Below are 21,280 nucleotides of genomic sequence, written 5' to 3'. Positions count from 1 at the left end.
TCACCTGGCAGGACGGTGCAAGGTGCTGGCACACAGGGAGGCCCAGCTCTCCCCCAGGCCCCACTAAGCTCCCTGGAATGTTTCTGGTCCTAATTTAAATAAAAATGATCCTTTTTGAAACAGGAAATTATAGACATATTTTGGGCTGTTGTTCTGGAAGCTCCTTCCCGGCTGGAGCGGGGTTGTTGCCGGGCTCCCTCCATACCCCAGGGGGCTCAGCCCCCTCGGCGGGGGCAGCACCAAGCTGTCCCTGTCCCCACAGACCCACGCTGCAGCCGGGCAGGGGCAGCACCCACTGTGTCTGGGGGGGCTCTTGGCACCCCCCCTGGTGCCTTGGGGTGCACGGCAGGCTGGCCGGTGGCACGGCGTGCCTGGGCATTGGGGACCGGGTGACACCACCCCGCCGTGTCCCAGCCCTGCTCCCGGACGGGGCAGCCAGGCTGGCTCGACTCTGTGCTTGTATTTATTTATTTACTGGCGAAATTCCTCTGACAGGGCCCAGGCGTGCGCCGGCCGGGCAGAAATATTCCAGAAACGCCTCCGACTGCTCCAGCGCGTTGGTGGGACCACAGGCATCCGGCGGCCGCGCCGGCAGACCCCGTGTGCCATGCTCACCCGCCAGCCACGGGCGCCCTGGTGGTCGCTGTCCCCCGGGTGCAAGGCCACCGGGCCATGGTGTGGCTGAGTGCCAGATCTTTGCTGTGTCCCACTGGGATGTGGGGTGGTAGGGGGACATGGGGTGGGGTCCGTGGGACTCCCGTCGCGCCAGAGGCACTTTCTCCTTTTGTCCGTGTTTCATCCATGGGACGCTTGGTTTGGCTGTTCCTCTCTCAGTGTGGGGACAGCACTGCTTGTCCCTGGTGTGGGGGTCCCAAGGGACCCTGGGGACAAGTGGTTTTTGTCTCAGGGCACGTCTTCATCCCCAGGGTCAGGCAGAGACCTGCTCAGGCACCGCCTGCAGTGCCCATCGTGCCCAGGTGGTCACCGCGTCCCCTCCGTGCCGCCGGCGTCCCTGGCTCCCTGCCAGCGGCCTCCTCCCGGCAGGCCCCGCGCGGGGAGGCCCCCGGCCCCTCGCCCCGCTCCCGCTGTTTCCAGGGAGACCTCAGCCCTCCCCAGGCAGCTTTGCCACAAAAGCGGCGTTACCGTGGGGCTATCACGCTGTGCCGGGGGGCTGCCAGGCCAGCACACATCTGCGGTGCCAGCCCTCACCTTGGGGCAGGAGGCTGGCTGTCCCCAGGAGCATTTTGGGGAGGCTGTTGTGTTCATGGCAAAGCCAAGAGAGGAGCAAGCGGTGTCAGGGCGGCACCGTCCGATACGACACTGCGCACCCTGGGTGCAGGAGCCCGCAGCCCCATCCCTCGCAGCACAGCACCTCCTGGGCTCGCCCCATCTTTCCCCGCTCCCCGGGGGCAGCGGTGGGACGGAGGCCAGGCAGTTCCCCCCCGCGGGCCTGGGCTGCCGCCAGCCCACATCACTTCCTCCGGCAGCGGCCATGGCGGTGGCGGCGAGGCCCCGCTGCCCGCGTGTCCCCCCCGGCGCACCCGCGGCTGCTGCGCGCGCCGGTGGGGCCCTCGCATTCCTCGGCTATTTTTAGGGTGGCCCTATCAGCCCAGCTGTCCCTGCGCCGCTGGCTGCTGCCCCACCAGTGCCTCTCCCACCGCGCTGCGCCGGCAGAAGCCCCGCTCCCCGCTCGCCCCGACCCTGCGGTAAGGTGGGGACCCCCAGAGTGACCAGCATGGCGTGAGGGGGGCACGTGGGGGCCAGTCCCAACATCAAGGTTGGGGGCCACGAGGCTGCACCCGCCCCTGGGGTATTTTGGCAGCCAGGGGCAGTTTCTTGCAACCCCCTGGGGACCCTGCCCCTCTGCCCCGACACCGGTGCTCTGCAGGGACCTCTGGGGTGGTGCTGGGCTCTGAGGAGTTGGCAGCACCATAGGTTGAGGGTTTGGGGGCTCTGACCCATGGGCAAGTTCATCTCAGGACCCTTGTGCCCAGCCCATGCTCCAGGCACTGTCATTTCATGCTCGGGTGACAGGGAGGGGACAGGGGACCCCTCCATGATGGGGTGACGTGCCCCTGACAGGTGGGTTGGTTCAATGGCCAGGTGCTCCTCTGTGCTGTGCATGGCCTGGGACGGGTATTTCTCCCCAACAGCCCTGGGTGTGATCCCCTTTGGGTTTCAGAGCGTGGCACCAACCGGGACGGCAGGTCCCCACCGGGGCTGGCACAGGGTCAGGCTCAGAATAAACCGTGGCTGTCAGGGTGAGCAGGCTGCCCGGGGCAGAAAATATCCCTTTCCTCACCCTGGCATGTGCTTACCACAGCGGGCTGGCCTGGGGGGACAGTGGGGCACGGTCCTGCGGCCTGACTAACGGGGCTTTTTTTGCACAATGAGTTTTGTTGTGTCTCAGCCTGGCCGCCTGTCTGTCCCCAGAGCCCTTCCTGTAGGCGCTGCCTGTTCGAACGCTGAGCAAGGCCAGGTGGGACCCCATTCCCGAGGGCACTGTGCCCCCAGGGGCAGCAGGAAGGGCAAGTGTTCATACACTCTGCCGTGGTTTGGTGTCCTGCATGCCGGCCCCGGCCTGTCTCACCTCTCGGTCTCTCCCCAGCCAGGGCTGCGGCTCCATGAGACATCGCCATGGCGTTTTCATCCCGGTTTGCGTTCTGGGAGCAGAAGGGAAGTCTTTCGCGCGTTTGCCTGCACCCCACATTCGGGTCATGCTGCCCCACGCTGCTGACCAGCTCCCCCAGTTTGCCCAGTGCCAGCACCACGTTTGGAGCTGCGCTCCCATCCTCTCACCGCACCGGGAGCCACGCTGAGTAAACGGGGAGCTGCCCTGTGCCCCACCATGGCATGGCTATGGTCACCAACACAGCCGTGCATGCTGTTACTAACACCATCACTAATGAGGTTTGCGAGTGGCTGGTGCAGCCTCTAACATGGCATGAGCCACCTCGGCCGTGTGTGCCGGTGCCACCGGCCAGCCCCGAGCTGTGCAATGGCGAGTTGGGGTGCAATGACGAGTTGGGGTGCGCTGCCCGTGGGGTGCACCACATGATGCCGTGGCCAAGCCCTGGTGCTCACAGACGTGGCCCAGGGCACTGGAGGATTTGTCCACCCATCCCAAAGAGACCCCCAGTTTGGCAGGGAGATTGCATGTCCCACGGCACGGCTGCCGCGGAGATTAGCTGGTGACACTTAAAACGTGCTGTGACGCCTGACGGGGTGACGTGCAGAAGGGCAGAGCCCCCGCAGGGTGCAGCGGTGGGGCTCTGTACCAGCTCACCCGCTGCATGCAAGGAGAGGGCCTGGGCTGGGGGGCAGAGTGCTTTCCCCTCCCACCTTTGCAGTTTTTGGCTGCTGGGAAGCCTGGCGGGACATGTGTCCTTGTCCCTGGGGCTGCACTGGGGCCATGGGCTCACAACGGGCTGCAGATCGGGGCTGTTTCATGGAGCAGCCTCTTGCCCTCCTGGCATGTAGTGATAGTCCCGGTGGCTTTTCCTGGACCATGGGGCTTTTCCAGCAGCGAGGCCCCACGGTGGGGTGAAATGTGCTCCTCTTGTTTGTCTGACCCTCAGGTCAAGGACGAGGACAAGTCTTTAGCTGTGAAAAGACCCGGGAAGGAGGACGGGGCTGTAAGTGTTGCAGGGCACGGGCAGGGTGGAGCCGTGTTGGGGATGGGACACGTCCTCAGTGGGGACAGACCCTGTGCCAGGATTTGGGGACAGCACAGAGGGTCATGAGCTCAGCATCTCCCCCTGGTCCCTTAGGAGCACCAGTGGCTGCTCCAGGGCAGCACATGGAGGGTGGTGGGTGTTTTTGGGGGGATGCCGGGCTGTCAGTTCACAGATCACCCCCTAGTGCTTCTTCCTGTGTGTGGGGACAGGGACGTCACCATCACTCCCAGCTCTGGTGCCCAGTGGGATCTGTAGGGTGTCTGGGGAAGGGGACTGGGTGCTGCAACCCTTGGTGCCAGGGTCTGGCCGGGAGCACTGCTCTAGTGTCCCCTGGGCACCACTGTGTCCCAAGCAGTGTGTGCTTGCGGTGGCAGGCACCGCACCCCCGGACCCCCCCGCTCACACCATTGTCATTGTGGCTGCAGTCAGAGAGCTCGAAGGATGCGGCGTCTGCACCCCCAAATCCTGAGCCTCCAAATCCTGAGCCTCCAAATCCTGAGCTCCCGAAGAGCCCCGAGCTGCCCCCCGGGCGAGGGAAGAGCCCAGAGCCGGTGCTGAACGGGGCGGCCGTGAACGGGCTGGAGGCCCCGGCCACCGAGGCGCAAGGGGACGATGGCCAGGGGCTGTCACGCCGCAGGGTGGTCCGTGTGGTGCGCAAGGTGGTTCGCAAAGTCCTGCCGGGGGAGGACACTGGCAGCGCCAAGGAGCCGGGGCGAGACACCAAGTCTCCCGAGCCAGTGCCACCCCCCAGGAAGGAGGAATCCAGCCGTCCCGCCGTCCCGGCACCCCCTGCACCGCCTCCTCCCCCCACTGTGCCAGCAGCCCCCGCCAAGCCAGAGCCCAAGGATGAGATCTCAGCAGGGCTCAAAACCCTCATGGCAAAGGGCAAAACCAAAGAGCACCGGCCACGGCTCCGGCCGGGGGACAGGAGGGAGGAGAAGTCCCCCGAGCCGGCTGAAGGGGACGCGAAGCCGTCCCTGTCCCCGGGTGCTGAAGGCAAGCCGGAGCCACTGGTGCAGCCTTCGGGAGGGAAAACGGAGCCAGCAAAGGCTCCGAAACCCACCGCCCTGGAGAGGCACAAGGTACCGGTGTGTACACAGCGGGGGATACTCTAACACAGTGGCACGGTTGTGCCGCCCGGCGCGGCATGGTGTGAGCTCACCCGCATGGTTTGCAGTGGTTTTGGGGTGTGTGGTGCTGGGCGGGGGGACACTTTTTGGGTCAGTTGTGTGTGCTGTGACTGCTCCATCACGCTGCCCCTTGTCTCCCCCCTGGCTCACGTGGAGAAGAAGCTGCATGCCGGCGAGAAGCGTCCGACCCCTGTGAAAACTGCCCCGGCACCTCCGCAGCAGGTGTGTGGGAGTGGGGATCTGGATCCCTGGGCACTGTGGGTACCTGCTGGTACCCCGGCTGTGCCAGCATCAGTGGGTCTGCACCAGCCTTTGCGCCGGTACCCGCCCCAAGCACTAGCCAGGAAAGCCTTTGCGGTAGCCCCTCTGGCACCTGCGTGCCGCGAGTGCCAGGGCTGCGGGGGCTGCAGGGGCTGTGGGGCGGCCGGCCCGGGGCTGACAGTGCTGTGTCTCCAGGCTGCCCCCGGCCCCGCGTCCCGGCTGAGCCCGTCGGAGGAGGCGCAGCGCCGGCTGGAGAGGATCTTCAACACTTCTGTAATTCCAGGGGCGTTGGCGCTTCTGTGCCACCCACCTGGGGACAGGGAGGTGATCGTGCCCTTGTGCTTGGCTACCAGCCCTGTGGTCCCTCTCTCTGGATGGCACCGACAGCAGGGGATGGATGGATGACTGGGGCTGCTGGTGGTTTTGGGGATCACTGCCCAGACCAGTGTGCCCAGCCGTGGGGAGCTGCAATGTCCAGCTGTCCCCACTGGTGACATCCCTGTGGCAGCTGGGCACGGCTGCTGGTAGCTGGGATGATGCCCAGGTGGTGCTGTGGGGACTGTGGCCATGCCGGGGCCTCGCGGCGTGTCGCGGTGCTGCTGCTGCTTCTGCTCTCTGCCTCTCACCTCCTCTCTTCTCCTTTCTCTTCTTCCTCGCTGCCGTTAGCTGGACCCCACTGCCTCCGCCTCGGCCCCCAGCCAGGTACCGTACTCCCGTCCTCAGGAGCCCTCTGCCTCCACCAGCGACCCCCCGCCATCCTCTGTCTGCCGCTGGGCTGGCGTCTGCGCCCGCGCCTCGTGCTGGAGCGTAAGGCTTTCCCGCGGAGCCGCAGGGTGCCGGGGTGGCTGGGCCCCGGTGTCCCTCCCCAGCGAGGCCGTGCCAACAATCTGGGGGTCCCAAGAGAGTGCTCTTTGTGGCAGTAGCACAGCTGGGGCAGGATGGGGCACAGGGCAGGATGGGAAGGGGCAGAGCACCCGGCACAGGAAGGACAAGCGGCTCGTGCTGGAGCAGCCGCGGTGCACGGTGCTGGTGGAGCTCACAGCAGGTTGGCACAATGTCCCCCAGCCCTGGGGGCTGTAGCGGTGGGACGTCATGGCCGATGTCCTTCCTGGCTCTGTGCATCCCCAGTGCTGCGCTGGACCTGCTGCTCAGCTGGCCACAGCGGTGGCCCTCACAGGGAGTGCTCATGGGGTTTGGCACGATGGCACTTTGCCCCTGCTCGCTTCCCCCCTCGCCGCTTTCTGTGCCATCTGCGGGGCGGAGATCAACCCTTCTTGCCCTCACCCTGTCTCTTGGCCTCACCAGGGTCACGCAGACGATGCACTGGCAGTCCCCAGTGGCCCCGTCCTTGCTGCAGCTCAGGTTTGGCTTTGGGGTTCACCCTGCTCCTGGGTGACAGGGATGTCCCTGCTCTGCCGGCCGTACCAGCCCAGCGTTTCCCATGCCGCAGTACTGTGCCGTCACTGTGCCACGTCCTGCGTCCCTCCGTTATGTTCTTTTAGCGTGTCCTGTGTCCTTGCAGTGTGTCCCTGCAGCGTGTCCCCCAGCATGCCCGGTGTCCCTGCATCCCAGCACATGCCTGGCAGGGGTGCCTGCTCTCTGGGCTGCAGTTTGGGAGCTCAGCCCCTCCTGGCTTGCCCTCGGTGACTGTAGTGAACGCGCTTATGGGCTAACGTGGCTTTGCGTTTGCCCCGAGCTGTGACAGGGCCCTGGGGGGTCTCTGCAGCCCCGAGCACACGGGGGTCCTTGGGGACAGCAGACAAGGCGGGGACGTGTGCTGGGAGGGCTGGGGGTGAGATGAGGGTGTGCAGATGACCACGACCACCCCACATCCTGCCATCCCACAGGCCAAGACAGAGGAGCAGATCGCGGCTGAGGAGGCCTGGTATGAGACCGAGAAGGTGTGGCTGGTGCACAGGGATGGCTTCTCCTTGGGTGAGTCGGGAGTCAGCCCTCTGCTGCCCCGTCCTTCCTGCGGCACAGCGAGTCCCCCGGCCCGGCTGCGGTGTCCCCGGTCCCCACTGAGCACCCCGTGCCCCTCGCAGGTAACCAGCTGCGACTGGAGGAGGGCAGCCCCCTGCCCGAGGGCAAGGTGAAGGTGAAGCTAGACCACGATGGCACCGTCCTGGAGGTGGAGGAGGACGACGTGGAGAAGGTAGGGCCACAGGGCGGGGGATGGCAGGGTGGACCCCCATTCCCCGCCTGATGCCCCCACCACTTCGCTGCCAGGCGAACCCCCCGTCCTGTGACCGCGTGGAGGACCTCGCCAGCCTCCTCTACCTCAATGAGTCCAGCGTCCTGCACACGCTGCGGCAGCGCTACGGCAGCAACCTCCTGCACACCTACGCTGGCCCCACCATGGTCATCATCAACCCGCTGAGCTCCCCCTCCATGTACTCTGAGAAGGTGACCACACGGCCGGGGGGGACTGGAGGGGACAGGCATCTGGGAGCCATGCCACCGCACAGAGGGTTGGCCAGGGAGGTGGTGGATGCCCCATCCCTGGAGACATCCCAGGCCAGGCTGGACGGGGCTCTAAGCAACCTGAGCTGGTGAAGATGTCCCTGCTCATGGCAGGGGTGGCACTGGGGGAGATGGGAAGGTCCCTTCCAACCCAGACTGTTCTATGATTTACCTGCTTCTCCCTCTCCCCAGGTCATGCACATGTTCAAAGGCTGCCGTAGGGAGGACATGTCCCCACACATCTACGCGGTAGCCCAGGCTGCCTACCGTAGCATGCTGATGAGCCGCCAGGACCAGGCGGTCGTGCTGCTGGGTGCCAGCGGCAGCGGCAAGACCACCAACTGCCAGCACCTCGTCCAGTACCTCGCCACCATCGCCGGCAGCACCGGCAAAGTCTTCTCCGGTGAGTCCCTGGTGGGGAGTGCGGTCCCCGTGCTGCCTGCGCACAACCCTTGCTTTGCGGTCACAGCCCCCAGCGGTGGCCGGACACACGCCACGGCACACGGTGCGCTTTCACCGTCTCACGCCGCGCTCTTGAGGGCTGCCGCGGCACGGAGCATGGCACAGGAGCAGCAGCGTTTGCCCAACCGTTGGTGCCGGCTCTGGCCGCCCCCCACACAGCCCCTGCACCCCACCGCCCCACTTCTCTTCCTGCAGCGGAGAAGTGGCAGGCTCTCTACACCGTCCTGGAGGCTTTTGGCAATAGCAGCACTGGCATGAACGGCAATGCCACCCGCTTCTCCCAGATCATCTCTCTGGACTTCGACCAGGCTGGGCAGGTGGCATCCGCCTCTGTACAGGTGAGGGGGCCGGGGTGGCCCCCCTCGGCACGGGAGCTGGTCCATCCTCACCGGGGTGGCACCCTTGGCACAGGAGCTGGTCCATCCTCACCAGGGCGTTTCTCCCGCTGTGTGCCAGCCCCCGAGCTCTGCTGCAGACCCCCACCGTGCTTGCAGCGCTTAGCATCCCCTTCTCATCTTTGTTCATACCCAGACATGCGCAGATCAGATCAATTCAGTGCTTGAATTAGCCCCCATATCAGGGTGTCCATCTCTCTGTGGTAACAGCAGAGCCCTTAGAAGTCAACAGAGCTGCTTCATGTCCTGTAGTAGCAGACACCCCAGGAGAGGGGATGCTCATGGGTCACTTGGACAATGTTTACATTCGTAAAATGCCCTGCAGTGGGTGCAAGACCCCCACGTCTCTGTGGGGACCCTGGGTTGGCAATAGGGGTGAGGCTGGGGTGGGCCAGGGGGGGTCTCGGTGGGAGCACGGCCCTTGGGGACAGTTCCCAACCTTCCCACCTCTGCTAGACGCTGCTGCTGGAGAAGCTGCGTGTCGCCAGGCGTCCTGCCAACGAGTCCACCTTCAACGTCTTCTACTACCTGCTGGCCTGCTCTGACAGTGCCCTGCGGTGAGCTGGGCGGGCAGGACACGGCCCCCAGCCTGGGGGATCTCTGGGGTCTCCCTCATGGGGCTGATGTTGGTGTTTATCCTCACAGGACCGAGCTTCACTTCAACCACCTGGCAGAGAACAATGTCTTTGGCATTGTTCCCCTCTCTAAGGTGACTGTTACGGGGCTGGGGGCTGGGGGAGGGTGGTCCTTGCCCCATTGGAATGCAGGGGGAGGCAGAGCCAGGCTCCCACACCGATGGCTCCTGTCGCTCTCCACAGCCAGAGGAAAAGCAGAAGGCGATGCAGCAGTTCAACAAGCTCCAGGCTGCCATGAAGGTGATGGGCATCTCTGGCGAGGAGCAGAAAGCCTTCTGGCTCATCCTGGGGGCCATTTATCATCTGGGGGCTGCTGGGGCCACCAAAGGTAACGAGCTGCTCAGGGCTGGGAGCATTAATGAGCCGATGGCTGCATGGGGTCCCAGAGTGATCACCAGCACCTTGGAACCTTGTAAACAGACCCCCAGCTCGGCCAAGCTCTGGAGGGGTGTTTTGGGGCTGTGTTTTTGGACAGTGCCCTGTACCCCAGGTACTCTGGAGCACCTGGTTTTGCCCCCTCAGTTGGGATGGTCCCACCAGCCAGCGGGAATCGAGCAGCCCCAGACCCTGGGCTGGTGTCTGCCACACTGGGGGCCAGGGGCCTGGATGGGGCCGAGGGAGCTGGGGGGTTGTGTCCCCCCCATCCCTGGTGTAACACCTCTCCCCCTCCTCCTCCCCACAGAGCTGCTGGCAGACGGAGCCGGTAATCAGAGCCGGGGCGGGGGGGGGATCTGCTCCTGGTGGTGCCACGCGGTGCTGGTTTTGGGGTTGAAATGTGGGTTTGGGATGCTGCTGGAGTGCCAGGACACAGTGGGGTGCAGCGCTGGCCCTGGGGTGCTGCAGAGCACTAGAGGGCAGCAGGGACCCGCTGCAGCCACCGCGCCGGGATGCTCCGGAGGCTCCGAAGCCTTTTTGTGGGGGCCTGCTGAGGGAGGGAACCCCAAATCTTGGTCGGGGGAGCATCCCTGCATCCTGCTTGGAGTGAGCATCCCAGCCCCAGCTCTGTGCTGCTCCTGGAGCTCCCCACATCTCATGGGCACTGGGGATACTCAGAGCCTTCTGAGCTGCTCCAGTCCCCATTTCCTTGGCCCCTTGCTGCTCGTGCCGCTGGATCTGCCAGCGGCTCCCGTGTTCCAGGGCAGAGCTGAGCTGCTCCCCACCGGTGCCCACGGTGTGGCTGGGGATCCCAGGGGAAGGGCCCCCACACCGGGTCACTCTGTCTCACTGCGCCGTTACCTGGGGGGGGCCAGGCTCGACACGCGTGTGGCATGGCAGTGCCTGCGCCTGGCGTGTTTCGGCAGGACGGCATCCCTGTGCCGCGTGTCCGCACTGCCATGTCCTGTTGTTTCTAACCCCTGTCTCTGTTTGCATGTGCATGCTGCCCTTTTGCAATGCAGACGCCGACGAAGGTAAAGTCTTGTTCTCCGTGCGCCTATCTCTGTCCTTCCCATCCCACGTGCCTTCCCTTGTCCTGTCCCTGCATGTCACCATTAACCTGCTCCCACCTCCCCTGCCCTCCCCGTGTTGTTGTGTCTGGCAGCCACGGTCTGTCCTGCCACATCGCGGTGGGGCTGTTGGCTGCATGTGGCCGAGCAGGGATGTGTCCCCATGCTGGGGCAGCTCAGTGCCCCACACCATCACAGGGCTTGGGGGTCCCCAGGCAGCAGTGACCCCCTCTCCCTAACCCACGGCAAGGCTCTGGGCTCAGCCCTGCAGAGACACAAAGCCATTCACTCCCATCTCCTCTAATCAGACCCCAAAACACACAGTGCTTAAAAGGGACCTATAAGAAAGATGGGGACAGACTTTGGGCCTGTTGCTATAGGACAAGGGGACAGTTTCAAACTAAAGGAGGGGAGATTCAGGACAGACATGAGGAAGAATATTTTAAACTGAGGGTGGTGAGAGCTTGGCCCAAGTTGCACAGAGAGGTGGTGGATGAACCATCCCTGGAGACATCCCAGGCCAGGCTGGACGGGGCTCTGAGCAACCTGAGCTGGTGAAGATGTCCCTGCTCATGGCAGGGGGGGCACTGGGGGAGCTGGGAAGGTCCCTTCCAACACAAACTGTTCCATGATTCCTGGCTCACCGATGCTGGCCACATGCTCCTGCTCTGCACAGCATCCCCACCTGAGACTGTCCCAGCTCTGGCTGGAGACCCCCCTGATTTTGGGGGATGCCCTGGCTGGCACTGAGCCCCCTTACCCACCCTGCAGGTGGAAGGAAGCAGTTTGCCCGGCACGAGTGGGCTCAGAAAGCCGCGTACCTCCTGGGCTGCAGCCTGGAGGAACTTTCCTCTGCCACCTTCAAGCACCAGCCCAAGGGCACCCTGCAGCGATCCACCTCCTTCCGACAGGGCCCTGACGACCCCCCGCTGGGTGAGGGAGGCACAGGTAGGGTGAGGGATGGGGGGGACAGCGGGTGGTCCCAGGGGATATGGGGCTGGGGATGCTCAGGGTTGCCTCGGGCAGGTCCCAAGCTGACAGCGCTGGAGTGCCTGGAGGGCATGGCGGCCGGCTTGTACTCCGAGCTCTTCACCCTCCTCATCTCCCTTCTCAACAGGTATGTGCTTAAGGGGGGTGGGGGGAGAACTGGGAGGGGTCCCAGCAGCATCCGCTCACCCCACTGTGTCCCCTTGTCCCCCGCAGGGCGCTGAAGTCGAGCCAGCACTCTGTGTGCTCCGTGACAGTGGTGGACACCCCTGGGGCGCAAAACCCTGAGCTGGCGGGGCAGAGCCGGGGGGGCACCTTTGAGGAGCTCTGCCACAACTACGCCCAGGAGCGCCTGCAGCTCCTCTTCCACCAGCGCACCTTCGCCCACGAGCTGGAGCGATACAAAGAGGTATTGGGGACACCAGGGGCTGCCATCACCTCCTCCCCTCCCGCCCTCCTCTCCTCTCTCTGCACCAACATCTCCTACCAGCAGGGGAGGTTCAGGCTGGATATGAGGAAAAATTTCTTCCCAGAAAGAGTTGTTGGGCATTGGAACAGGCTGCCCAGGGCAGTGGTGGAGTCACCATCCCTGGAGGCATTGAGCAGACACGGAGATGAGGTTCTTAGGGATGCAGTTTAGCGACAGTGTTGGGTTAATGGTTGGACTTGGTGATCTTGAGGGTCTCTTCCAACCAAAATGATTCTGTGATTCCAGCCCCAGCTGGGCAGCTCTGCCTGAAAACGTGCCAGGGTGGGAGGTGGTGGGGTGGCTGCAGGTGCTGGTGGTGGGGAGAACTGACCAGTGCTAATCCCTGTCCCTGCTCCCCGGCTGCGCGGGCACTGACTGTCCCTCTGTCCCCCTCCCCAGGAGAACATAGAGCTCGCCCTGGCCGACGCCGAGCCCAGCTTCTCCGGCTCCGTAGCTGCTGTAGACCAGCCCTCACACCAGGCACTGGTAAGAACCTGCTGCGCTTCGCTGTGGCCATGTTACGGCAGTTTGTAGCATTGGGCAGCGGCCGGGCAGCTTTCCTGGCCTTTGGGACACAGAGGTGCTGTCCCAAATGCCGAGCAATGAGCGTGTGGATGCAGCCGCATCCCTGGTGCATCCCCCAGCCCTTTGCTGGGGTTCAGCCTGTGGGTGCCTGAGTCCCCCAGAGAGTGTCTCACTGCCCAGAGTAGGACATACGGACTCTTTCCCTGCGGGGTATCCATTAAGCAGAGCCTCTCGCGTGGTGCTGCTCTGCCTTGCTGCTGACAGTGGCCAAGATTACATGTTCTCTGGGTCGCCCGGATCCCCTGTTTCCCCGTGCCTGCCCCAGGGGACACTGGGGTGCCAGACCAGGTACGAGCGCAGTGTCACCCGCAGGTCCGGTCGCTGGCCCGCACGGACGAGGCACGGGGGCTGCTGTGGCTGCTGGAGGAGGAGGCGCTGCAGCCGGGTGGCAACGAAGACACCTTGCTGGAGCGGCTCTTCTCCTACTACGGCCCCCAGGAAGGGAGCAAGAAAGGTCAGAGAGGGACTGGAACCACAGGGCCATGCATCTGCAAAGCACCGGTCCTCAGCAATGCCGTGTCTCCCCACAGGGCACAACCCGCTGCTCCCCAGTGACAAGCCCCGGCACTTCCTCCTGGGCCACAGCTCAGGGACCAACTGGGTCGAGTACGATGCCACAGGCTGGCTCAACCACGTCAAGCACAACCCAGCCTCCCAAAACGCCTCCGTCCTGCTGCAGGAGTCGCAGAAGTATGTGGGATCCCAGGGTGGGAAGGGGGCATGGCGGGGGGGAAGAGGTGATTTTGGGGGGTGACGTCCCCTCCGTGCCCTGCAGGAAGGTGATCAGCAGCCTGTTTGCCGGCCGCGGCGGGTCGGCACTGGTGCTGTCAGGCTCAGTGGCGGGGCTGGAGGGGGGGTCGCAGCTGGCCCTGCGCCGGGCCACCAGCATGCGCAAGACCTTCACCACCGGTGTGGCCGCCGTCAAGAAGAAGTCCCTCTGCATCCAGATCAAGCTGCAAGTGGTGAGTAACGGGGTGCCAAGGAGGGGTTCCCTAGGTCTGGCTGGGGCACCGCTGCGTGTCACCGCTCACCCTACTCTCCTGTGCCCACAGGATGCCCTCATCGACAGCATCAAGAAGTCCAAGCTGCACTTTGTGCACTGCTTCCTACCCAAGGCGGCGGGGGGTGGCGGGGACCCCCGGGCTCTGCCGTGCCGGCGGGTGAGCGGCAGCGAGCTGGAGCTGCCGGCGGAGCACTGCGAGGCCGGGCTCATGCAGCTGGACGTGCCCCTCCTGCGCGCCCAGCTCCGCGGCTCCCGCCTGCTCGATGCCCTCCGCATGTACCGCCAAGGTGAGCCGCACTGCCAGCACCCGGCCAGGGGGACGCGGGGGCTGCAGTGCACATCCCGCTGCCGGGATGGATGCCGTGGGGGCCCCGGCTGTGCCTTCTCCCTGGGAAGCCAAACTCCCCCCCAGGAACCCATTTGGCACATGCCTTTACTCTGAGCCCCGTGGCTGCCAGCTGTGCCCCCCCAGTGATCCTGGCCCCATCCCCGTCTCCACGGAGCTGTTATCTACGCTGGGGACAGGCATGGCCTTAATTGGGTGTCTCCGCTGGTGCCGCTGGCTCCTGGCAGCTCTCTTGCTGGCAGCCGTCCCCTGTCCCACCAGGTCGTGCTCAGCTTTTATCGATAAGTGCAGCCCAGCCAAGGGTTTATTGCCTGGGGGCTGGGCCATTCCTGCCGCCATCGGGAACTGACGCTGCCCGCGCACCTCCCGGATCGATGGCCGCGGCCAGCTGGCTGTGGCGGGGTCAGCATCCCCATCAATACCCCTTTGTTAATTAAGATGTGGAGGCTCAGTGCTGCGAGCCTGATGCAGAAGTTGGCTGTGGCTCAGAGCGGAGCCGGAGGAGCCTGTTTGCTTGCACAGGCGACACGTGTCCCTGCGCTCCCCCCGAGGCAGGAGCTGGCTGCTGTTGCCCCAGATCCTGGCCAAAATTGCTGGAAGACACAGCCAAGGAAAACCTCCCGGGGAGGGTCAGGGCGCTCTGGCTGTGCCCAACCCCAAGGGAAACTTGCGCCCTGTGCTGTGACCCCATCCGCTCCCCCAAAACATGACAGTCAGGGCATGCAGGGCTGTGCCCAGCAATCCCCGGGTGTCCCGGCTGCCCCCGCAGCCCCTCTCTCCCTTGCTGCCCCCCAGGGTACCCCGACCACATGGTGTTTGCCGAGTTCAGGCGGCGCTTTGATGTCCTGGCCCCACACCTGACCAAGAAGCACGGGCGCAACTACATCGTGGTGGACGAGAAGCGGGTACGTGCCCTGCGCTGGGGTGGGTGCTGCGGTCTGGGGTCCCCTGCACCCTGGGGGTCCCTTGCACCTTTGGGGTGCTGCCAGCCCAGCCCTGACACCTCTCCATCCCCGCAGGCGGTAGAGGAGCTCCTGGAGTCACTGGACCTCGAGAAGAGCAGCTACCACATGGGCTTGAGCCGGGTATGGTGCCAGATGGTGTCTGCGGGTGCTGGTGGTGGCACAGGGCAGGGGTGGGTGGCACAGGGCAGGGATACATGGCATGGCTCAGCATGGTTCAGCGCAGCATGGCATGGTGCGCAGCGCAAGGGCAGCGCTGTTTGCTCCCACCTACAGCATTCCTGATGCCTGGGGAATAAAACCCCCACAATGGGACAGGACCAGTGGCTGCAGAGGGGACAGATGTGTCCCCGCCAGCCAGTGTGGCAGGAGGGTGGCACAGTGTGGCCAGAGGGATGCCGGCACCCATCGGCATCTCACCCCGCTCCCCTCCCGCAGGTGTTTTTCCGAGCCGGGTCTCTGGCCAGGCTGGAGGAGCAGCGGGACACACAGACCAGCAAGAACATCACCCTGTTCCAGGCGGCGTGCAGGGGCTTCCTGGCGCGGCAGCACTTCAAGAAGAGGAAGGTTCGTCCCAGCGACTCTCCCCTCCCCACTCTGCTGCACAATTTCGCCTAAAATGGGCAGTGCAGCTTTTCTGCCGCTGCCTGGGCCAGCACCTCCTCCTCCCGCCTCCAGCCGTGGGGAGCCGTGGGGGGCCGAGGCGGGGGCCGGGGGGCCAAGGGGAACCGGCGGGAAGGGCGCTGGGCATCGCCACGGTGGGATGAAGCAACGTTTTGCCTCCCACTTCTACTATTAAAGAAGATGTAAAATAGGCATCTCGGCAGCGCCTCGCTTGCCGCAAGATCAGCGTTTGGAGGGGCTGGAGGGAATCAAACAGCAGATAAGCTGGGTGCAATTAGCCCAAATGCTAATGAAGGGGAGCATGCCGGGGTGCCGGCAGGGGTGCTGAGCACCCACCCCCCTGCTTTGCCCCGCTGGCGGCACCCCGTGCTGACACCATCCCCTGCGCAGATCCAGGATTTGGCCATTCGGTGCGTGCAGAAGAACATCAAGAAGAACAAGGGGGTGAAGGACTGGCCGTGGTGGAAGCTCTTCACCACCGTGCGGCCCCTCATCGAGGTGCAGCTCACCGAGGAGCAGATCCGCGGCAAAGACGTGGGTATCTCTGTGCCGAGGTGGAAGGGCTGGATGGGGCGGGGGGGCTTGGGGGAGTCTTGGTCCTGGGCAGGGCCCTGAGGCAGTGTGGGGTGCAGGAGCTCTCGGTGGGATGCAGGAGCTCTCGGTGGGATGCAGGAGCTCTCGGTGGGATGCAGGAGCTCACGGGGGGATGCAGGAGCTCACGGGGGGATGCAGGACCGTGGCTGCCCTGTGCCCCGCCAGCGCCAGGCTCGAATTGCTCCCTAATTTGCGACTCAGCATGTCATTAGCATCCCGGGAGCCGGCTGGTGCGTGAGCCCAATTACGAGGCGCGGAGAATGGAAATGAAACCCTGTGCCGAGAGGCAGATGCGGGGGCTCTGCGCCGCGCTGGCAACCAGACACTCGTGCCCCAACCCGGCACAAAGCTGCTGCCTGGCTCAGCTTTCAGCTCAACCCGCCAAGGACAGGTGCCCAGAGTGGGGGCACCTGGGCCCCCTCCTACCCCCCCCAGCCTGTGCTGGCACCAGAGGAGGGGTCAGAAAGATGTGCTTGAAGCGTGCAGCCTGGCACACTGCCCCAGTGATCCCCGGGCATCCCGGTGGGTCCCCAGCCCTTTGGTGAGCCGCAGTGGGTGGGTTTGCTCCCACCCAGTCTGCCAGGGGGGTGTGAGGACCCCTCTGCGGCTTCACCAGAGCCGCCTGGCGTTCCAACGCCATTTATGGGGTTGGAGTCGACACAGCGGTGGAGCGGGTTGGGGAAAGTCCCTGCCCAGCCCTTGGCAGGGGAGACCGGCCCCTGCCTCCAGGAGCCCCCACCCAGTGCTGGGGGGGAACTGGGGAGTGCGGAGACCTGCCAGGCTCCTGCCTTCCAACCTCTCCCTCTTGCGCCTGCCCCCTCCCTCACCGCCCGCTCTGTTGCAGGAAGAGATCCAGCAGCTGAAGAGCAAACTCGAGAAGGTGGAGAAGGAGCGGAACGAGCTCCGGCTCAACAGCGACCGCCTGGAGAGCAGGGTAGGTCCTCGCTGGCTCCGGGAGGGGCTGCGGTGCCGTACCATCCCACCCCGGCGCCTGCCCCGGCCCACGGTCCCGCTCCCCCCGCTCCACCCCAGATCACAGAGCTGACGTCGGAGCTGACGGACGAGCGAAACACTGGCGAGTCGGCTTCCCAGCTGCTGGACGCCGAGACAGCCGAGAGGCTGCGGGCTGAGAAGGAGATGAAGGACCTGCAGGTATACGCGCTGCTCCCCAGCCTTGCAGTTTCTCTTGGCCCCCCCCGTGCTCACCATGGCTGTGTCCCCTCCCAGGCCAAGTATGATGCTCTGAAGAAGCAGATGGAGTCGATGGAGATGGAGGTGATGGAGGCTCGGCTCATCCGGGCAGCTGAGCTCAACGGGGAGCTTGACGATGACGATTCAGGTACTGTCCTGCCTCTGGTGCTCATTGCCAGCACACCCTGGGGTGCCCCATGGTCATGTCACCCCGCTCTCCATGGTGGCAACACCTACCCCTGGGGCCCCACACCACCCCTTGCAGCCCCTGGGTGACCCCATTTCCCCACGCAGGTGGCGAATGGCGGTTGAAATACGAGCGAGCGGTGCGGGAGATCGACTTCACCAAGAAGCGGCTGCAGCAGGAGCTGGAGGACAAGCTGGAGGTGGAGCAGCAGGGCAAGAGGCAGCTGGAGCGCAGGGTGAGTGGGGGGCTCCGGGGACCCCCGGGTGGGGTGGCCGGGGGGTGGGCAGTCGTTGCCTGCTTGGAGCTACACATAGGGAGCATGTGGCCACGGCGGTGGGGACGTAGTGGCTTCCCCGAGCCCTGACCGCCCTGCCCGCGCCTGCCCGCAGCTGACAGACCTGCAGGCAGACAGCGAGGAGAGCCAGCGGGCGCTGCAGCAGCTGAAGAAGAAGTGCCAGCGCTTGGCCGCCGAGCTGCAGGACACCAAACTGCACCTCGAGGGACAGCAAGGGCGCAACCACGACCTGGAGAAGAAGCAGCGGAGGTTGGGGACCGCGCACTGGTGGTGACATGCCGGGGGGGTGACATTCTCGCCGCACACTGAGCCTCTTGCAAAGCGGCATTACCATTTTAGCAGGGATTTGGGCACTTCACCAGCTCCTGCTTGGCCGAGGCATCTCTGGCGGGATGGGGCTGCCTGGATCAGATGTGTTCATTGTGGGGGGGACTCCAATGGCCTTTTGGGGGTTCCAGAGCCGAGTGATCCCCCTGTGTGGGACCATGTCCCACACTGGAGGCTGTTCATGCTCTGCTCAGTGCTTGGTCTTGTCCCATCCCCTTTCCCAGCCCCAAAGTTTAACGTTATTAAGCAGCAGGGACGCTTTCATCTCATTATGGTAATGATCACACACACAAATACAGCGAGAGAATCCAATCTAATTAATTTCAATTTCCGTGGATTGGAGTCTGTGCTAATGCAGCTGTTTATTACCCAGCGCGAGTAAAAATGGGGATTAGCTGCCAAGGTGTTTAACGCAGGTCACAAACTCAAGCGCGGGGTTGTTTTCCAAGCCCCAAAGGCAGCGATTTTGGAGCAAACCCAGCTGATCCTATCCCAGGGGCACTGGGAGAGGCTGTGGCACTGCTGCCCAGCTCCAGGCTGTGCTGAGCCCCCTCCTGCTGCGGCCTATGTCCCCTCCGGGGATGGGACCGGTGCCATCCCATGCGGGACCATTGCACCAGCCTGTGGCTGGGGGAGCTGAGCTGCTGCAAGAGCCTGTCTTTGCTGGAGACCCACCCTGGGCCTTGCAGCCCCTCCATGTCCTGTAGCCCCTCTGTGTCCTGCTTGGAGGGTGCAGTGTCCCCTGCTGCCACCACATAGCCAAACCCCCACGGTTAGTAGCCACAGCCCTGCTGGCATCTTTGAAGTCTGCACAGCAGGCACCATGTTCTCCATCAGCTGCTGAGCAAAGGTGTTGGGAGGAGTTTCTCCAAGTTGCTCCACACCACCGTGCCGCCAATTAAAGGCTTATCAGCAGCATGTTTCAAACGAGCACTCAGTGCCTGCTGCCGTGGGATGGGGACGTTCGGCGCGGTGCAGGTGGCACGGTGCTGGTGACCAGTTCCTGGTGCCGTGTCTTGGTGCTGAGCCCCGCTGTCCCCACACAGGTTTGACAGCGAGCTCTCGCAGGCACACGACGAGGCCCAGCGGGAGAGGCTGCAGCGGGAGAAGCTGAGCCGCGAGAAGGACGTGCTGGTGGCCGAGGTCTTTGGGCTCAAGCAGCTGCTGGAGGTGAGTGTCCCCCCATCCCCTCCCCAGCCCCATGGCCAGCAGACACCTCCAGCTCACGGTGACCCCCCCCTTATTGCCAGGACAAGGACTCAGAGATCACGGGGCTGACACAGAAGGCAGAGGCGCTGGAGGCGGAGCTGCAGGACATCTCCTCCCAGGAGTCGAAGGATGAGGCGTCTCTGGCCAAGGTGAAGAAGCAGCTGCGGGACCTGGAGGCGAAGGTCAAAGACCAGGAGGAGGAACTGGACGAGCAGGCTGGGACCATCCAGATGCTGGAGCAGGTACGGCGGGGAGGGGCGAGGTTTCTGGGTGGGGTAGTTTCGGGCAGGGCTGTTATTACCTGGGCCGGGCTTGCCTGGGAAGCGGAGGCGTTCGCCCTCAGCCCGGCGTTGGGCCAGGCACCGCTGCGGCTCACGGCCCTCCGTGCCATGGCCCGGCACATTGCCGTGGGGCGGGTGGCCCAGTCAGACTCGGACTGGGGTTTTTTCCGGGTGAGCGGCGCCCAGAGGGTGGTGTGTGGGGTCCCCATGTCCCCTTAGCTCTGACCATGTCCCCCCCGTTTTCAGGCCAAGCTGCGGCTGGAGATGGAGATGGAGCGGCTGCGGCAGACCCACGCCAAGGAGGTGGAGAGCCGCGATGAGGAGGTGGAGGAGATTCGGCAGTCGTGCCAGAAGAAGGTAGGGCTCGGCTGCAGCCCCTCTGTGTGAGGAGCGTCCAGGATGGGTCCCCGTGCCTCAGGCGGGTGCTGGGAGCTGCCAGCTGGGCACCGTCACGCAGCACCCGGCACTCAACGCTCCCACACGGCCACGGCCCAGCTCTGCTGGCCTGGCAGGTCCAACCGGTCCCTCTGCTGCCCGGGCCAGCGCACGCCGGGCTCTGCACCGCTGGTTGCACAAACACCCGGCCGGTGGGGTCATCCCATGTTCCCAATATGTGGGGACATGCAAAGGGGACGTCCTGGCCCCTTTTGGCCATCCTGACTGGGCCGTGCTCACTGTCCCCCAGCTGAAGCAGATGGAGGTGCAGCTGGAAGAGGAATATGAGGACAAGCAGAAGGTGCTGAGAGAGAAGCGGGAGCTGGAGAGCAAGTTATCTGCCTTCAGCGAGCAGGTAGGGTGCAGGGCAGCCAGGCAAGTGTTTCGCTTCGGGGACCCTGAGGTGGCCGTGGTGGGGTGGGTGCCCTGGCACAGTGTCCCCTCCACCACAGGCCAACCAGCGGGACTTTGAGACGGAGAAGCGCCTGCGCCGGGACCTGAAGAGGACAAAGGCGCTGCTGGCCGACGCACAGATCATGCTGGACCACCTGAAGAACAACGCGCCCAGCAAGAGGGAGATCACCCAGCTCAAGAACCAGGTGTGCATCTAGACCCCCCCAAAACTGCAGCCCTTGAGGGACTTGGGGTGTTCCCATCCCTTGTCTGGGTGCTGAGCTGTGTCCCTGCAGCTGGAGGAGTCGGAGTTCACCTGCGCGGCCGCTGTCAAGGCCCGCAAGTCCATGGAGGTGGAGATTGAGGACCTTCACCTGCAGATCGATGACCTCGCCAAGGCCAAGGCAGCAGTAAGTGGTTTTGGGGTGCCATGCACCGTGGTGGGGCCATGTCCCACCTGCACCCAATGGGAGACCCCCAGCAGCACGGCAGGGTGACCCTACGCCATTCGGGATGGTTTTGGGGGGTGGGTGCCCCTCTCCCCGGGGTGCAGCGGGAGACGCAGGTGTCTCCCTGCAGCTGGAGGAGCAGCTGAGCCGGCTGCAGCGGGAGAAGAACGAGGTGCAGAGTCGGCTGGAGGAGGACCAGGAGGACATGAACGAGCTGATGAAGAAGCACAAGGCGGCCGTGGCCCAGGTGAGGGGGGAACAGCAGCTGTGGCACCACCGCCCCCCCATAAACACCCTTCTGGGAGCTGGCACAGTGGGGTCCCCGCTGACACTCTGGTGTGTCCCACAGGCGTCCCGAGACCTGGCGCAGATGAACGACCTGCAGGCACAGCTGGAGGAGGTCAGCAAGGAGAAGCAGGAGCTGCAGGAGAAGGTGGGGAGCACCGATATCGGGCATGCACCCCAAGTGAAGGTG

General features: G+C 64.4%; 1 protein-coding gene across 21 annotated transcripts in view; it reads left to right on the top strand.

Moving 5' to 3' along the window:
* MYO18A (myosin XVIIIA) overlaps nucleotides 1–21,280 on the top strand; it is a 36,415-nt gene that overhangs the window by 7,493 nt on the left and 7,642 nt on the right. For 2 of the 21 annotated variants that reach the window (XM_082068509.1, XM_082068507.1), the window contains exons 1-40: nucleotides 2,749–3,635; nucleotides 4,103–4,759; nucleotides 4,964–5,029; nucleotides 5,264–5,341; nucleotides 5,735–5,875; nucleotides 6,374–6,430; nucleotides 6,916–7,003; nucleotides 7,114–7,223; nucleotides 7,298–7,474; nucleotides 7,724–7,934; nucleotides 8,189–8,331; nucleotides 8,845–8,945; nucleotides 9,034–9,097; nucleotides 9,207–9,351; nucleotides 10,421–10,432; nucleotides 11,240–11,416; nucleotides 11,495–11,585; nucleotides 11,672–11,864; nucleotides 12,324–12,410; nucleotides 12,822–12,963; nucleotides 13,040–13,199; nucleotides 13,285–13,471; nucleotides 13,562–13,799; nucleotides 14,654–14,763; nucleotides 14,878–14,943; nucleotides 15,259–15,387; nucleotides 15,835–15,978; nucleotides 16,883–16,972; nucleotides 17,071–17,190; nucleotides 17,266–17,377; nucleotides 17,524–17,651; nucleotides 17,806–17,960; nucleotides 19,085–19,208; nucleotides 19,289–19,489; nucleotides 19,775–19,885; nucleotides 20,214–20,318; nucleotides 20,416–20,562; nucleotides 20,653–20,766; nucleotides 20,936–21,052; nucleotides 21,155–21,238. In XM_082068509.1, the coding sequence (XP_081924635.1) occupies nucleotides 3,294–3,635; nucleotides 4,103–4,759; nucleotides 4,964–5,029; nucleotides 5,264–5,341; nucleotides 5,735–5,875; nucleotides 6,374–6,430; nucleotides 6,916–7,003; nucleotides 7,114–7,223; nucleotides 7,298–7,474; nucleotides 7,724–7,934; nucleotides 8,189–8,331; nucleotides 8,845–8,945; nucleotides 9,034–9,097; nucleotides 9,207–9,351; nucleotides 10,421–10,432; nucleotides 11,240–11,416; nucleotides 11,495–11,585; nucleotides 11,672–11,864; nucleotides 12,324–12,410; nucleotides 12,822–12,963; nucleotides 13,040–13,199; nucleotides 13,285–13,471; nucleotides 13,562–13,799; nucleotides 14,654–14,763; nucleotides 14,878–14,943; nucleotides 15,259–15,387; nucleotides 15,835–15,978; nucleotides 16,883–16,972; nucleotides 17,071–17,190; nucleotides 17,266–17,377; nucleotides 17,524–17,651; nucleotides 17,806–17,960; nucleotides 19,085–19,208; nucleotides 19,289–19,489; nucleotides 19,775–19,885; nucleotides 20,214–20,318; nucleotides 20,416–20,562; nucleotides 20,653–20,766; nucleotides 20,936–21,052; nucleotides 21,155–21,238 (5,724 nt within the window). In that variant the 5' untranslated portion in view covers nucleotides 2,749–3,293. Of the gene's footprint in view, nucleotides 1–1,525; nucleotides 1,707–2,460; nucleotides 2,480–2,608; nucleotides 2,678–2,748; nucleotides 3,636–4,102; nucleotides 4,760–4,963; nucleotides 5,030–5,263; nucleotides 5,342–5,734; nucleotides 5,876–6,373; nucleotides 6,431–6,915; nucleotides 7,004–7,113; nucleotides 7,224–7,297; nucleotides 7,475–7,723; nucleotides 7,935–8,188; nucleotides 8,332–8,844; nucleotides 8,946–9,033; nucleotides 9,098–9,206; nucleotides 9,352–10,420; nucleotides 10,433–11,239; nucleotides 11,417–11,494; nucleotides 11,586–11,671; nucleotides 11,865–12,323; nucleotides 12,411–12,821; nucleotides 12,964–13,039; nucleotides 13,200–13,284; nucleotides 13,472–13,561; nucleotides 13,800–14,653; nucleotides 14,764–14,877; nucleotides 14,944–15,258; nucleotides 15,388–15,834; nucleotides 15,979–16,882; nucleotides 16,973–17,070; nucleotides 17,191–17,265; nucleotides 17,378–17,523; nucleotides 17,652–17,805; nucleotides 17,961–19,084; nucleotides 19,209–19,288; nucleotides 19,490–19,774; nucleotides 19,886–20,213; nucleotides 20,319–20,415; nucleotides 20,563–20,652; nucleotides 20,767–20,935; nucleotides 21,053–21,154; nucleotides 21,239–21,280 lie in introns of those variants that run through there. The other 19 variants (XM_082068512.1, XM_082068497.1, XM_082068517.1 and 16 more) reach the window with 16 other exon arrangements.

This window comes from Streptopelia decaocto (genome assembly GCF_964273445.1).
Source record: "Streptopelia decaocto genome assembly, chromosome: 18".
NCBI classification, from domain to species: Eukaryota; Metazoa; Chordata; class Aves; order Columbiformes; family Columbidae; genus Streptopelia; species Streptopelia decaocto.
Note: the sequence above shows the minus strand (reverse complement) of the source record. Positions and strands in the feature narration are given on the sequence as shown.